The sequence below is a fragment of the Neltuma alba genome, unplaced genomic scaffold, assembly GCF_004799145.2.
Source record: "Neltuma alba isolate B1F8T4 unplaced genomic scaffold, ASM479914v2 tig00011083_pilon, whole genome shotgun sequence".
Lineage (NCBI taxonomy): Eukaryota > Viridiplantae > Streptophyta > Magnoliopsida > Fabales > Fabaceae > Neltuma > Neltuma alba.
Window position 1 is genome coordinate 273694 of NW_021635824.1, and position 17006 is coordinate 290699.

The 17006-nt window shown below is 33.0% G+C and overlaps 1 protein-coding gene across 1 annotated transcript; it reads left to right on the forward strand.

The window, feature by feature from the left end:
* Nucleotides 1-7366: 7366 nt before the first annotated feature.
* Nucleotides 7367-8859, forward strand: LOC114761108 (uncharacterized). The gene is made up of 3 exons (XM_028950424.1): nucleotides 7367-7440; nucleotides 7868-8194; nucleotides 8468-8859. The coding sequence occupies exons 1-3, from the start codon at nucleotides 7380-7382 to the stop codon at nucleotides 8557-8559; spliced, it is 480 nt and encodes a 159-aa protein (XP_028806257.1). The 5' UTR covers nucleotides 7367-7379; the 3' UTR covers nucleotides 8560-8859.
* Nucleotides 8860-17006: the final 8147 nt, after the last annotated feature.

Here is a 17006-nt window from a genome sequence, read left to right on the forward strand (position 1 = left end):
ATAAATAGTAACATAAATATTTCAGACTTATTTTCTCATAAAAAGAGTTAAAATTAAAATTATCATATAATTTAATTTTAGTTTTTAATAATATGTATGTGTATATATAATTATTTGGGCAAAAGAATATTATATATAATTGCAGCTTAACTACTAAAGACATGTACGGGTGGCGGTGAAGGTGAGGTGGTGACACATGGCGGCAGAGGTGAGGTGACAGCGACACATGAGGGTGGCTAGTGGCCACTATCGGAGATGAGGTGGTGACTGGTGGAGGGCCCACTTTTTAAAATTTTTTTAAAAAAATTAGATTAGTGACGGAAATTTTTTATCACTAATTTGTGACAGAAATTTTCTATTAGGCCCTAATTAGCGATAAAAAAAATTCTATCGCTAATTCTTTGCTCAAATTCTGTCGCTAATTCATTGCTCAAATTCTGTCGATAATTTGTTGCTCAAATTCTAAATTAGCGACAGAACAAATTTCATTGCTAATTCGATTCGGTCACTAAATAAAAATTCTATCGCTAATTACATGTTTTTTTTATAATGCTAATAGAAGGGACTAATCCTCCACATTATGGCAAATCTAAGGTTTGAATTTTTGCTAGAAGAAATACTTACATTTAGTGTTCGATAATATCTCGAACATGATTATCTTCAATAGGAGGGTATTTGTGCCTGACGGACAAAAAAAAAATTATTTAATCAAGTTTTACTTTCAAGTCTCAATAATCTATATGTTTAATTCATATTCAAGCTATCTATTGCAACGTATGGATGTCTTAAGTAAGATTTCATAAATTTTAATTTTAGTTTTGAAAAATTTGTGTAGTAGCAACTACACATGCATGTAGAAAAATCTAAAATATACTTTTAATCCTTTAACTTAACTGTATACAATATTTTAGTTTAGTTCTTTAATTTTAAAAATATATTTTTAGTCTTGCAACTCTGGTATTATTAACAAAAGATGATAATATTATAATTTTAAATGTTGATAAAACATTATCAAATGTTAATATATTAAGTTTAATTTTCAAAATAATTATGATTGTTACAAAAAATCGTCATTTAAAACTAATTATTTTAAGATTAAAAGACTTAAAATGTTCTTTTGAAAGGGTTAAGGAACCAAAATAAACCATGTATAAAATTAAAAAAACCACATATATTTTAGCCTTTTGGAAACAATTTAAGAGACGTCAATATTATAATGTTTACTAAAATTTGCAAACTTTTTAAAATTGACATAATATTTTGTCAATTCATCATCAAATGTTTCAAATATGTTATATAAATAAAAGAATATGTTCATATATTGTAAAAACTATTCAAACAAGGTCTCAATAAAAGAAATAGATTGATATGACATGTATAATATTATTTAAACAACAAAAAACTCCATTCCTAAATGTAAGAATTAAAGTTGATTTTGATTTTAAATAAAAGATCTTTATCTATTTTATTTATCACAATTATCATTTTTTGAAAATAATTTATCCAACTTACAAATTGATTATAGTCTAATGTTATATACTAATATTTTAAGGAGATCATATCATATTTGTTAGAATTAATATTTATTTAGCTTTTTTAATTTGTCATAGTTCTTACCTCAATGACCGGTAGAGTATACTCTTAACTTGATCCCACTTGCAACAACTTAAAAGGACAAATTAAATTTAGGTGTATAAAATTGTTACTTGAATCCATATAGTTTAACTTAATTTAATTTATTACAAGACATAAGAAATTTCAAATGTGATTATCATGCTTTGGAATGATCTACTCAAAAGACAAATAACAAGAGATCACCATTTTTGGCTGCTTTTACGTGTCACCATAATTGATATCAAATCCCACTTTGCTTGTTAATCAGATAAGTTTCATTACTTAATCATCGTCAAAAGCATCCAAAGGGAATGTGAACGTACTTTTAATTTGGGATTTATTATCTTCAACCGACATTCTTTTTAATTAGAGATTATGACTCTTTCTAGAACCAATTAGTCAGTTAGTTACATTATTCTTCATTGTTCGAATCACTTTTTCATGATTAGATATATTATTATTATTCATAATATCCATGAGAAACGTCCTAAGTAATAAACTATAAAATAAATAGATTAAAAGTGGCGGGGAAAATCTTTCGTGCACATCACACGCGTAATTAATTACAATTAAGCAATAACACGCTTCAAAGTGGATAACTAATTATATGGTTTTCCTTGATTTGTTGATTAATACTATTTCCGATCCTGATTATAAGAGTTAGTTAACTAATTTGAGGAGATTAAGGAAGTAAGTTGAATTAGTTATTTGTCCTAAATAGGTGTTGCCTTTTCTAAAATATTTTTACAAATCAAGTGTATTGAATAGAACTATCATTATTAGAAGGGTTACTTTGAAAAAAATGTACGAATCTGAGAGACAAAGTAGATTGGGGCCTTATATTTAAGACCAAAATAAAAGTCAAATAAGATTTTATATTAAGAATCGGAGGTAGTAGTAATTATTGGATTGGCTTGAAAGATAGCGCATGGGAAACGGATGTGGGTTTTCATTTATTTAAATAATAATAACTTTCTTTTTCATTAAAAAAGTATTAATTTACTCTTCGCGTGAGAAAGTTAGTGCGAAAGAAAATAAAGCATAGCATTTGATGTCTTGCTTTGAGCATCATCCCTCCACGTTTTGTAGTTTTCTACATCTATATTAGTTGGCTTTATTTTAATTTCCATTTTGCAGTATCTGGTTGATAATTATATTTATACGTATGTGTGGATATATATCATTGTAATATCTACGACGTATGGTTACAATTAGAATTGTTACTCAGAGTGTCCACCTTGATATGAGTCGACGTAGATGAGAAGAATTTAATTTAATATTTTTAAGTGTAAAGTGTCACAATCATTGTATATTTTATTATTACTTCTTAGCATAGGGGACATCCAGGCATAAAAATTTGGGTTTTTGGAACCAACTAAAAATTTGGGGTTTTTACTGCCAAGCTATTAGTTGAGGTAGTAAGCGGTCTCATCCCTATAAATAGAAAAAAACAAGTTTAAATTTTCAAAAGAATACTTGTTAGAAGAGATGAAAACCTTTTATGCTTTAAATCTTGAAAGGAAAGACTCTTGATTAAAAAAAAAAAAAATTGGGGTCTTTTAAGGCTTAGAATTTTAAGTTTATTAATCTTTTATTGAAAACTATTCGTTTGGATCTATAAGAACTTAACTTCTGGAAAAGTTGAATTGGGCCGACAAATCCAACAAGCGTCATGTAGTTAACGGGCGATTCAGATATTGTCACGTATCTTACTAAGACGTGTCTTGGGCCGCTTTTTGAAGTGCACAACTAGCTGGCCCAAGAAAACTACAGAAACCGTTTTTTGTACTGTCCACATAAGATTTGTACACACACACACAACAAACAAGATTGCATTCGAATTCCTGTTGGAAGATATCCACATTTAGTATCTGATAATATCTTCAATAAAATTGCTTTTAATAAAAAGATACCTATACTTTAGCAAAAAAAAAAAAGAAGATTGCACTGCACCCAAAAAGATATAAAAATAAACAAGATTGTATTAACAATAAAAGGACTAAAGTACAAGGTTAGATCATATAATCCAAGGTGAAAATCCAAATGTAGAGTAAATAAAATGTCCTTGTAAGAAAACATCAAAATGTGGGAATTAAATGCACCTTGTTCTGCCAATGACCCTTAGATCAGTTGGCACTGGGGCCTCCATAGTGAGGCTAGAGAGCGGTTGGATCTCGTACTGTGCGCATGTTTCCTATGCAATAAAAAGATGAGGCTTACTAACGGGAGTTGGCCAAGTGGTAAGTAGCTTGGAACCGCTTATGCGAGGTCTTGAGTTCGAGTCTCAACGTATACAGAAATCTCTGTTGAAAGACTCACCTACTATAGCCAAGTGCGCGACGCGGGTCAGATCCAAATGTAGTCGGAGCAAAGTTCCGGTGAACTGGGTAGGCAACCAAAAAAACAAAAAAAGATGAGGCTTGGTTCTGAAAGCTCTAATTGTCAAATCGCAAAGCTAGAGCTGCACGTTGTGTCGTCCATATTTATTCCTCCATTTGATGCTGTGAAGAATATGAGTCCATTTTGATTAATTATCCAGCATCGCACACATTTCATATTTTTTTATTTTTTTCCCCATCAAAAGTTTGTCCACCCTACATAATGAGGATTAGAATTTGAAAGATGAGGGGAAGCTAGAGTGATAAAATATCTTTAATTTGATCATTGTTTCCATCTGTGTACATCCTGAAAAGCGAAGAAAAGATGTGCGAGGCTATGTTTGAATGAAGGAAAAAGTGAGAGATAAAAAAGGAATGAGGGAGTACTAGATAGGAAAATGGAGAGCTTTTGCTATTAGCATTCTTTTCTCCCTGATTTCCTTTCCCCATGAAAAAAGGGTTAGGATCATGATGACAGAAAACTGATGCGCAGATATGTGGATAAACAAGCAAACCATATACTTTTGGAGGGGATTCATCGTGCAAAAACATGATCAATGATTTCTTGTTTAGAACAACCAAAATGGACACATCTTCAAGTTATTACAATTGGGCGTGCATACAGGTCACACCAAGTTAAACTTTAGCTAAATAGGCATGATCTTGTAACAAGAGTTAAAACCTTGAGCGTAAATCTGAACCTACATATATGCTTTATTTTAGGCTCGCATTCAAAAGACTTGGCGGGCTTGAAGTTTTTTTAAAAGCCTATTTATAATGTAAGCCTTTAAAAAACCTTATGTTGTAAGCTTGAAGGTGGTAAATAGATTTTGAGCCTATTAAAACCTATACAAATGTAGCTTTTAGTACACTTTAATGCTTACATATTTTTCTATATATTAATAAAATAGAATTTAAAAAATTAATCAGGCCAAGCCTGTAGACTTTTAGGTCAAACTTTAAATTTAAAAGCCTAACCTAATTACCTTAACAGGCTTTTAAATAGGCTTTAGCCTTAACTATATGCTAAATAGTTCAGGTCATATCAAGCCTCCCATCAGGCTGGTATATAATCAATGGATGAGCTTTCAAATAAAAATAAGATATTTCTCTAGTCTTTAACATAAAAGCTACTTAACTAATTTGGAGAGATTAAAAAAAATAAATAAGCTGCTTAATTTTGATAAATGTAACATGATTTTCCTCTAATATATAACATTATATTATATATTATTTTATAAATTAGATAAATTAGTTTGGAAAAATGATAAATATGAGAGATAAAATGGATTATTAAGGTCTTATATTTAGAACAAAAACTAACTCTAACTAGTTGGCTCTTACATTTAGGACCAAATGAATACTTTACTAGCATCTTAATCTTCTATATATAAAAATGAAAAACCTCAAATGGGTTAAGATGAAAGTGAATTGGTAAAACTACTAGGATGTTGATTAACTAGAAGGTTGAAACCGTCTTTAACCTTGTATTCTCCATTCTTTATGCCTTAGATAAGCTTGTCATCTTGGTTGTAAAAGGAAGAGGGGCGTTGAGAATGATATTTGTCGCAGGACTACTATTTATATATGTGTGTGCGTTGCAAATTTAGGGGCTCATTCTAGATTTTGTCTGGCCAAGGAGATGGTTAATGCAAATGAGATCCCAACACAACAAAGATTAGGATTAATTAGAGTGGTTTGGAGATTAATATTTGAGGGATACCATATAGAGGATCATGATTCACAGGGATGTTTGTTCCGTTGCCAATCTTCCATTTTAACTTGGAAATATGATTAAATCTGCACGATAATTAATACCCTTAATTACTAAACCATGACGAATTATTGTAAGGCTTTATAATAATGTTAGGAGTATTCATGTTGATACATCTTTCTTTTACCCTATATCTGGTACGAGGAAAATGAAAGAAAAGGGAGAGGAGAAAAAAATTTTAATAAGCTCAATTTGAAAAATTAAAAAGATGTGGTTATAAAATTTTGATAAAGAAAACATGTAAGATAAAAGAGTAAAAGAAATTAATTAAAAGCTGTTCATCCCACCTCTCTATTTTTTTCATATGGAAACTCATTAAAATTTTTCTTCCCCTTTCTTCCCCCTTCATTTTCTTCATACCAAACAGACTCTTATCTTGCAATGAATGAGAATTATATATGATTGATGATGCACCAGTTTTGTTTGGCCAGCTATGAGGGAATTATTGACCATTGAAGTAGGTCTAATTAGTGATTCCCAAACCTCCTTTATTCGGTAGGAGTAAACAGAAAGCTTCTATTTTAAAGATGAATCTTCGTTTTATCATCCAAATCTAAAAAAAAAAACCAAAAAAAAAATCTACGCAAGCATGGTCAATAAAATTCACAGAAGTAATAATAGAGATAGATGCATATCTCTTTCTGGTCAACTGATAACTAACTGATCAGCCGCCAATCTATACGGAATCACCACTTCGACAATTAAGCCCCGCAAAGTGCGGAAAGTATATATATATATATATATATATATATATATATATAGAACATCACCTAAACAACCATATGCTTGACAAGTTTAATTAAGACTAACGTTGGCTGATTAAAAAAGTCCAACAATAACTAACTCTTGCAATAGTCCATTGATTATTGGCTTTCCTAGCTCTGCCATGGTTTTCTATTCTCCACAGGAACAAATTTATAGCTGTCCTAGTCATTAATTCAGCATTTCTTCCCCTCAAAAAGGCATTTGATTTTATTTGAAAATTATATAGCTTGGTTTTGTATATATGCATTGTACGGAGGAATTTGCTGTGACAACTGAGTTGTATTGTTCATGGTTTTATCAATAAATAGAGTATATGTCCCTTGTCATAGATTTTATATTTTGTAACAAAATTAAAATTATAATATAGTGAGAATTTTGTTTATGGGTGATATACGTAAATATCTATATGAACATAATTAGCTTTGAAATTAAACTCATTTAAATTTTTCTACCAATTGTGTGATCCAAACTAAACAATTTTTGTCATATGTTGCAGTCAGCAATGTCCCTCATTTGTCGCGCAAAGCCATCGGCTTGACTTTAATTCAATTCAAATTAAAGTCGAACTCAAATGTCTCCTATTATATAATAATTCACAATAATTCACATCGTTGAAAATTCCACCTTCCCTCTAAATATTCTCTTACAAAATATCATAAAACCCTTAAATGCCCTTCAAACGATCCCTATAAATACACTTGCTGGCTAAACTACACTTTCATCCTCTTCCAACAATACATCAAGCTGCCTGCAACTCTCCAAAGCCCTAATTAAGCTAATTGATTTTGGCCATCCCACCGTCTTGTTTTGATATATCCTCCCATATGGCCTTGATGAAGATTAGCTTGATGGGTTTTGTGACAGTTGTTCTTCCATTATTATTATCTCTCGCTGTGCAAGGAACTCTTGGTGAGTACTCCTAATTCCATCGACACCCAAAATTTAATATTCCCTCCGATCTCATATATAAGCAACATTCTCTTGGATAGAGTTGATTCTGTATATAAGCAATACTTTCTATTTATGTAAAAATTTGATGCACTTTTCATTTTTACCCTTGATCGATTACATCTCTTTTTCATCATTTTTCGCACTCATTCTCTCTTATATCTTTCCTCGCACATTCTCTCTCTCTCTCTCACTCATCATCTTTTAACTAATTTTAACCAATATTTTAATCTACCTGATTTGATTAGTTATTGCTTATATATAGGACTAGAAAAAGTAATATATATTATATCAAATAGCCATTGGACTGATCATGAGGTAAAGCTAGTTCTCAAATACGTACACATTTAACTTACAGCTAACCAGAAGGCTCATAATAATATTGCAGGAGGGGTAGAATGTGAGGGTCTAGGCAAAGAGAAGTGCTCGTTTGCAGTATCATCTGCTGGAAAACGATGTGTTCTTGAGAAGATAGTGAAGAGGAGCGGCATGGAAGCATATATCTGCAGATCATCGGAGATTGAAGCAGACAAACTGATGGATCACATCGAGTCTGATCAGTGCGTCGAGGCCTGTGGCTTGGACAGAATGTCCCTTGGAATCTCATCAGACTCTCTCATTGACTCTAACTTCACCAAGAAACTCTGCTCCACTGAGTGCTACCACAATTGCCCTAATGTTGTTGATTTGTACTCCAAGCTCGCCGAGGTCGAAGGTATATAAACACTAACTAGATCCTATAGTTTCTTTGCCTTTGATTTTGATAATTGTTTCATCAATTTGGCCTCATATATAATGGGTTGAGATGCAAATTTACCCTGAAAGTTTTCACTAAGGAGGGCTAGGCACCCAAAAGTTTTTTTTGCTGTAAATTTATTTAGAAAGTTTGAAATCGTAGCAATATTACTTTATATTATTAAAAAACTAACGTTAACCATTAAAATAGTGATGTTGACATGCTTTGAAATTTCCACATATGTGTGCGTAGGTGTGTTTCTTCCCAAGTTATGTGAAGCAAAAGGTGCGGATGCGAAAAGAGCAATGGCTGATGTGAAGAGCTCTGGTGCTGTGGCCGCATGAACGAACTACTGTGCATCCTGAATCAAAATGGACCAGCAGATCCACCAACTTGATTTTTCAATCCAAAGAACAAATAATATATATATTATTTTTGTTGGTAATATATAATTGTTCAAGTTACGCTAAGTGATGTAGCTGTTATGAATATACCATCAAATATATTTTGTTCATTTATTGAATAATAGTTATATATGTATAGATACATACTGGATGGACTGTTGTCTTCTCACAGGCAACAAGGCATAGCTTCCACTGTTCTACATGCATTTAATGATTAATTACAAATGAAAAGCAAAGCGTTTTTTCCCCCTCATCATACTTATAGAAGAATATATATATATATATATATATAATCAATTCTCATATAATTTACAAGCTTTGACTTGATGTCAGTTTCATCAAGGTTTAACATTCCTTTTCCAGCCTCACATGTAATAATGCTTCATTAGCTGAACGGTGCATATTAATTACTGCCTTTTGATGTGTATAATATTGACAGTAAAATTTGGGAAAGTAACTCGTCGCATTTTTAGGTAATTAATTGTGTCGGTGAATACGAGATATTTATTTATAAGAAAAGAAATTAACAAAGAAGACGGGTAAATGACATCTAAGACATTGGCCCCCTAAGAAAACAGAGAGACTCTGGGAATTTTTTTTTTCATATTTTTTAAAATTTTAATTTGGAAATTATTTTTATAATATATTGTTTCAATGGAATATATTTTAAATTTTATATTATGCAAAGTGAAATTAACTCAGTAATTAATCATATTTTTGCCTCTTCTTCAAAATCTAAAAAGACACTCAGATTAATTCATATGACAATTAGTTTAGCAAATACTGGTTTTCGTATTAATTTACACACACACACACACACACAAGAATTTTACTTCTCAAATTTCCTTGAGAACTACATAATTTTGTATTCGTCTTTAATATAAAAGTAAGATAACTAATTTGAAAAATATTAAAAAATTAATTAGGTTGGTTATTTATCACAAATGTGTGTTGATATCCCTAAACTATCATCTTCAATCATGTGCATTAGATGATTAGAATTATATCTTGGTGAGAATCCCTTGCAATCAATAGGGATATTTTAGAAAAAAATGATAGATAAAGTGCATTGAGATTTTATATTTATGATTAAATTTAACTTTCAACTAGCTTTTATATTAACAAAAAAAATTAGCTCTTTTATTGAAGATTGGTGGTAATATATTATATACCTTTTTGGTAATATATATGCCTCTATTAGTGTTCATATCCATCCCTAGTATTACAATTATAATATGAACTAATCTTCAGGCGGCTAATGATGAATACATTTTGACTTCGTTAACATTAAATTTTTTTGAGGCTTCCTCAAGTACGAGACCAAAGGTTGAAAGTTTGATAGGCCAAACGAATTAATCAACAAGGCAAGTATCCAGTTTTGATTAGAAACTAAAGTCTATTCTCTTGTCTACGGATACCTACCTCTAAACCTAATTTCGTTCCCTAATATAATGCTTTAGAGGGCAGTTGTGTCCAACATTTTTTTCACACACACACACACACATGCATATATAGCATAATTTAAATATGAATCATCAAAAAATTTTCATTTGTTAAATTTCATAAACGAAAGTTACATTTTTCCCTAAAATCTTTTTCTTAATAAAAATGTAATACCTCTATTCGAAAATGAAATGTTTGTCATTTAAGTTTGGGTATTTCAAACATGCCAAGAAAGTAATTAGATAATTTATCATGGTAAAATGTAATAATAGGGTTTCACAAAATTACCTTGGAATATATTAACTCGCTGATTTAATAAATAGCTATCTCATTGAATATGTTCATTGTTTTTATTAACTCAAAATGAATCTCTCACTCTCACTCTATCTCTTTCTCTTTGGACTAACTTTGCCGAATGAATTTTACGCTCGAGATTTCCTACAGAAAGCCAAAAGGGCATGTGCTTCATGTTTATTATGTGATCCCCGTTTGGCAAGATTTATTATGTGATCCACGTTTGGGAAGATTTCTCTTTTTCCTTTCTTGTCTTTTCTTTCGTTTTCCCGACATGAAATATACAATTTCCAAGGAACTATAATGCAGTGGAGTGCGTGAAGAATTAACTGTAGAGGAAATCAGGAAATGTAATGGTTTGAGTCGTGCCAGAAGGACACTGTCCTTAAGAGATATTCTGCAACCCCTCTGTGACTCAGGAAGCGGCACCCCCAGGATTAAATGAACCCTTCTTGTTTCTCCGAACAAGGGAACAGAACAGCAAAAGGAAAATCACTGAGCAGGGCAAGACCACAGTGAAGGAAGGAAGACAAGAGCACTCTGCTTGCGCTTTCTCACTACGCCTTTATATAGATGTGAACCGGCACACAAGACTGGAGACATGTCCCTCTATTCCTCCGAATAGACACAACAGAGACATGGTCATCTCTGTTGAAGGCAAAGCATCTTGAACGTTGGGTGCCAACGTTCACCTGTCAACGAACTTCGCATGACGCGTCTGTAGGCCACAAGAATTGGTAAACGGTGACCTATTCAATTTTAGGATCCAAAAAATAAGGTTTTCAGGTAAGACACTTAATAATATTTTTTGAAAAATTAATTAACTTGATTTTCCAAAAAGACCCGTTACCGTATCTAATTCACGTGCTAGGAGGGCGGGATCGCCAGTTTTCAACTGCATTTCCTCTCGGTGGCCCTTTTATTGTGCGCGCAAGGCCCACATTCCTCTTGGTCCATTTACTTACCCATGGGAGCATAAGTTTATATATGCACTTGCACTTTCTCTCGCCCATCCCATGTGGGACTTAATTTGACACACACACTCTTCACTTTTCTCAACAATTCCCCACATGTGTCAAATGAAGTACCATTGAGTTATACATATGGGTATAACCGTTGTATCTAGTGTCTTTTCTGACTATAAACTAGACCTAAACCAATAACACTTAGTACATAGAGATGTTAGTGAAGCCTGCTTCTATGAATCAACAACTCTTAATGTGTACCAGAGGTGTTAAGGGTCATATTATACCCCCACATTTCTATTGTTAACCGACAGTTTTGGGTGTTAAAATGGCTATGCACGTGCTTGGTTTATAACGAATGCTCTAGAGATTTTGCCACGATCTCATAGGAGTGGCCCCACTCCACATTTGTAGAGGTGATTTCATTTAGATGTACTTGCACTACATACACCATCCCGTAGGATTATGAAATCATTTAGAGCTTTAACTCAACCTCACCAAAATGCAGTCTAGCACTTTTCTACACACCATAGAAAGGGACTTAAGAGAATCATTCAGTGCTAGCAGAACTAACAGACGACTTGTTCTTACCCATTGAACCTCATTCATAGGATCACTAATCACAAAGGTTGGGTTGCCATCACTGTTAATTTCTAACTCACTTTAGTCCCATTTCCCTTGATGTCTCAACTATCTGTTTCCTCCCTAGGGGTTTTGTTAATGGATCTGCTATGTCTAATTCTGACCTCATAAAATCAATTGAGATTACCCTGTCTTTTAGCAGCTGCCTTAAAATATTGTATCTCAATCGAATATGTCTACTTTTACCATCGAAGGTTTTGTTTTTAGCCGTGACTATTGCCGATTGACTATCACAATGTAATGATATTGATGATATAGGCTTGTCACCTAACGGGATATTTGCTGAGAAGTTTTTCAACCACTCAGCTTCGGTTCCAGCCAATTTCATAGCAACTAACTTAGAATCCCTTAAGGACTTGGTTATGATGCTTTGCTTGGCTGACTTCCAAGTGACAGCATCACCACCAGGCATAAAAACATAGCCACTAGTGGATTTTGTCTCCTTTGAATTTGAGATCTAGTTAGCATCACTGTATCATTCTAATACAGCGGGAAATCCACTATATCATATACCATAATTCATGGTACCTCTCAAGTATCTTAATAGCATTATCAGAGCCTCTTAATGTTCACTGTTTGGACAGTGAGTATATCTGCTCAACCTATTGATAGCGTAGACTATATCTAGCCTAGTTTAATTCATCAGATGCAATAGACTCCCAATGATTTGTGCATATTTAGATTGAGTAACTGGATCTCCTTCATGCTTCTTTAGATACACACTAGCATCATAAGGAGTGCTTAAAGGAGTTTCATCAGACTGTTCAAACTTTCTCAGAATTTTTTCAACATAATGTTCCTGAGAAAGTAAGATGTCATTCTCATCTCTTGTGATCTAAATAGCTAAAATAACCTTTGCTTCATCCAGATCTTTCATATTAAAGTTTGAGGCAAGGAAACCTTTTGTTTCCAGTACAACATTCATACTAGTACCAAAAATAAGCATATCATCCACACATAAACAAATAATGACATAATCACAATCCACAACTTTAGTAAAGACACATCTTTCTACTTCAACAATAGAGAAACCACCACTCATTAAAACTTTATCTAACTTCTGATGCTACTGTTTAGGTGCTTGTTTTAAACCATATAGATATTTCACTAATTTGCACACTTTGTTTTCTTGTCGAGGAATGACACACCCTTTAGGCTGTACCATATAAATTTCCTCTTCTAAATCGCCATTTAAAAATGTTGTTTTAACATCCATTTGATGAATGAATAGCTTATGAATTGAGGCTAATGTAATTAGAATTCTAATAGAAGAAATTTTTGTTAGAGGAGAAAAGGTATCAAAGTAGTCAACATTCTCTTTTTGGGTGAAACCTTTGGCTACAGGTCATGGTTTATATTTATCTATAGATCCAACAGGAAAAAATTTCTTTCTAAAGACCCATTTACATCCAATAGGTTTTGCTCCTGGAGGAAAATCTACCAACACCCATGTTTTATTTTTATTCAAAGAATCTATTTCAGCATTAATTGCTTCTCCAAAATTCTGCATCTGCAGAAGAGACAGTTTCATAAAAATTTTTGGGATCATCCACTAAAAATGTATAAAAATCATTTCCAAAGAAAATTTCTTTTCTTTGTCTTTTGTTTCTTCGTAAACTTTTAGTCAAGTTTTCATTTAAATTTTCTTAAGGAAAACTTTCAGCTCTGTTAGGAGCATGTTCAATTTTTAAAGGAAAAATGTTTTCAAAAAACTTTGCATCCTTGCTCTCAATAATTGTATTTTGGCTTAAAACCAGAAAATGATAAGCAACACTTTGTTGTGCATAGCCAATAAATAGACAGTCAACAGTTTTGGAGCCAATCTTTCTTTTCTTAAGATCAGGTAGCAAAACTTTTACAAGAGACCCCACACTTTTAGATATTTGAGATTAGGTACAAACCCTTTCCACAACTCATAAGGTGTTTTATTAGTTTTCCTATAAGATATTTTATTTTGTAAGAAACAAGTAGACAATAAAGCTTCTCCCCATAAATTGTCAGGTGCACTAGAACTCACAAGCAAGGCATTCATCATTTCTTTTAAAGTTCGATTTTTCCTTTCTGCCACTCCATTAGACTCAAGTGAATATGGGGGTGTTACTTCATGAATTATTCCCTCTCTTTCACAGAAATCATTCAGTAATAAGTATTCTCCTCCTCTGTTAGATCTAACTCTTTAAGTTTTCAAATTTAATTGGTTTTCTACCTTTGCCTTGTATAAGGTGAATTTCTCAAAGGCTTTATCTTTATTTCTTAACAAGTATACTTTGGTATATCTAGAGAAATCATCAATGAAAGTAATATAATATCTTTAACCACCTCTAGTTTCTGTTTGTTTTAAATCCCCTAAGTTTGTATGGATTAAAGATAACAACTCTATTTCACTTTGTGTGGGAAAATGTGATTTCTTGGTCGATTTAGTTTCAGCACAAACTTCACATTTGCTAATATCACTAATTTTAGTTTTAGAGATTAGTTTAAGATGTTGTAATCTTTTTATGTATTTCCTATTGATATGCCCTAATCTAGCATGCCATATGTCAAAAGAATCAATCAAGTAAGCAGAAGAAGATGCATTATTATTCACATCAATACTCAGCACAAAGAGGCCTTGATTACAGTAACCCTTCCCTATAAGAACATTGTTTTTTGTCATGACAATCTTATCAGATTCAAATGACACTTTAACCCTAGCCTTTCCTAATAAAGCCACAGAAATTAAATTTTCGCTGATGTCAGGCACGTACAGAACATCATTGAGCACAAGAGACTTCCCAAATGTGAGTTTCAACACCACCTTTCTTTACCCTGAACTTTTGTAGTTTGGGAGTTACCAAGATAGATTTGATCTTCTCCTTCTTCAAAGGAGGCATACATCTCTCTATTTGCACAAATGTGCCTGGTGGCTCTTGAATCCATCACCCATCTTTTCACATCAAAGACGAGGAGGGCTTGGGAGAGCATTGCAGCAATGACTTCCTTACTACCACTGTCATCTCCTTCAACCAAATTTGCATTTGGCTTAGGGGGTTTTCATTCTTTTTATAACTTTCTTTAGCCGTCTTCCTGTATTGTGCCGCATAATGCCCTAGTTTACAACATACAAAGCAATTTCCCTTCTTTTTGAACTTGGGGTTAGAATCCTTGGATTTGTAATTAGGCTTCTTGTTTTTCTTATTCTTAGAGTTAGGATCATATTTCTTGTTGCGTGATTTACTTTCCGCTAAATTTTCTTTTGTGGCCATCTCTTTCTCCTTTGCTATTTGAATTATCCTCTGATTTGTATCTTCAATTATGATATGAGTGATCAAATTGATAAGTGACAATTGTTTCTGCTTGTGCTTCAGCTGTTGCTTGTAGTCACTCCATGAATTTGGCAATTTTTTGATTAGAATTCTAGTGACGAACTCATCAAGGAGATTAATCTATTCAGCCCTAAGTTCTTCTACAAGTTTATGATATTCATTGATTTGGAGTTTAGTGTCTTTGTCCCAGTCATTTCCTATCTGTAGAAGTTGCCAACCACAAATTTCTGCTTCCTAGCATCCTCAGCAGTATATTTAAGAACCCGTAACTCCCATATTTTGTTTGCCTCTTTGTGGACACTATAAATATCGAACAAGTCATTAGATAAAGTATTGATCAAGGTATGTCTACATACTTTGTTTGCGTGTTGCTAGAGATCCTTCTGGGCTTGGTCAGCATCTTGAGCAGGTTCAGATTCAGTAAGCGCACCAGCAACACAATGCATGTCCAGAATAGTATAGATCCGTTCCTGCCATCGCTCGAAGTTCTTCCCATCAAATAATTTGATCTTGGATGTATCTGGAAACGACTTAGGAAGAGGCACGGCAGTCGGGATAGCAACGTGAACATCATTGTTTTCGGCCATGACGTAGAATATCTCTTAAGATTGTAGAGGAAATCAGGAAACGTAATGGTTCGAGCCGTGCCAGAAGGACATTGTCTTTAAGAGATATTCTGCAACCCCTCTGTGACTTAGGAAGCGGCACCTCCCAAGATTAAATGAACCCTTCTTGTTTCTTCGAATAAGGGAACATAACAGCAGAAGGAAAATAACTGAGCAGGGCAAGACCATAGTGAAGGAAGGAAGACAAGAGCACCCTGCTTGCGCTTCCTCACTATGCCTTTATATAGATGCAAACCAGCACACAAGACTAGAGAGACACGTCCCTTTGTTCCTTCGAACAAACACGACAGAGACACGATCATCTCAGTTGAAGGCGAAGCGTCCTGAACATTGGGTGCCAATGTTCAGTTGTCAACGAACTTTGCATGATGCGTCTGTAGGCCATAAAAATTGGTAAACGGTGACATATTCAATTTTAGGATCCAAAAAATAAGGTTTTCGAGTAAGACACTTAATAATATTTTATGAAAAATTAATCAACTTGATTTTCCAAAACAGCCCGTTACTGCATCTAATTCACGCGCCGGGGTGGGGGGAATCGCCAGTTTTCAACTGTATTTCCTCCCAGTGGCTCGTTTATTGTGTGCCCGAGGCCCACCTTCCTTTTGGCCCATTTACTCGCCCATGGGAGCATAAGTTTATATATGCACTTGCACTTTCTCTCACCTATCCCATGTGGGATTTAATTTGACACACACACTCTTCACTTTTCTCAACATTAACAATTATGTAACTTCAGGTCAATATAGAGCTCATAATTTCCTTCCCATTAATTAAATTTTGCAATTAACTCTTTTAGCATATAATTTATGTAACTATAGGTGAAATTTTACTATTCATAAATTTTAAAAAAATTTATTTCTTTGCTCTTATTTATAAGTCAGTTCTAATATGTTTTACACAGATCAAGAAAAACTATGAACTTCATTAACTCTACTTTAAAGTTTAACAACTTTCTAACTTTATTCCTATTTAATATATATTATACTCTATGAAAATAAAATCGATATAGTAATAAATGAAGGATAAAATTGTAAATTAATATGAAAAGTTTCTATCTCTATCCTATAAGTAAGATAAAAAAAAAATATTTATCTTTATGTGCTGGAAAT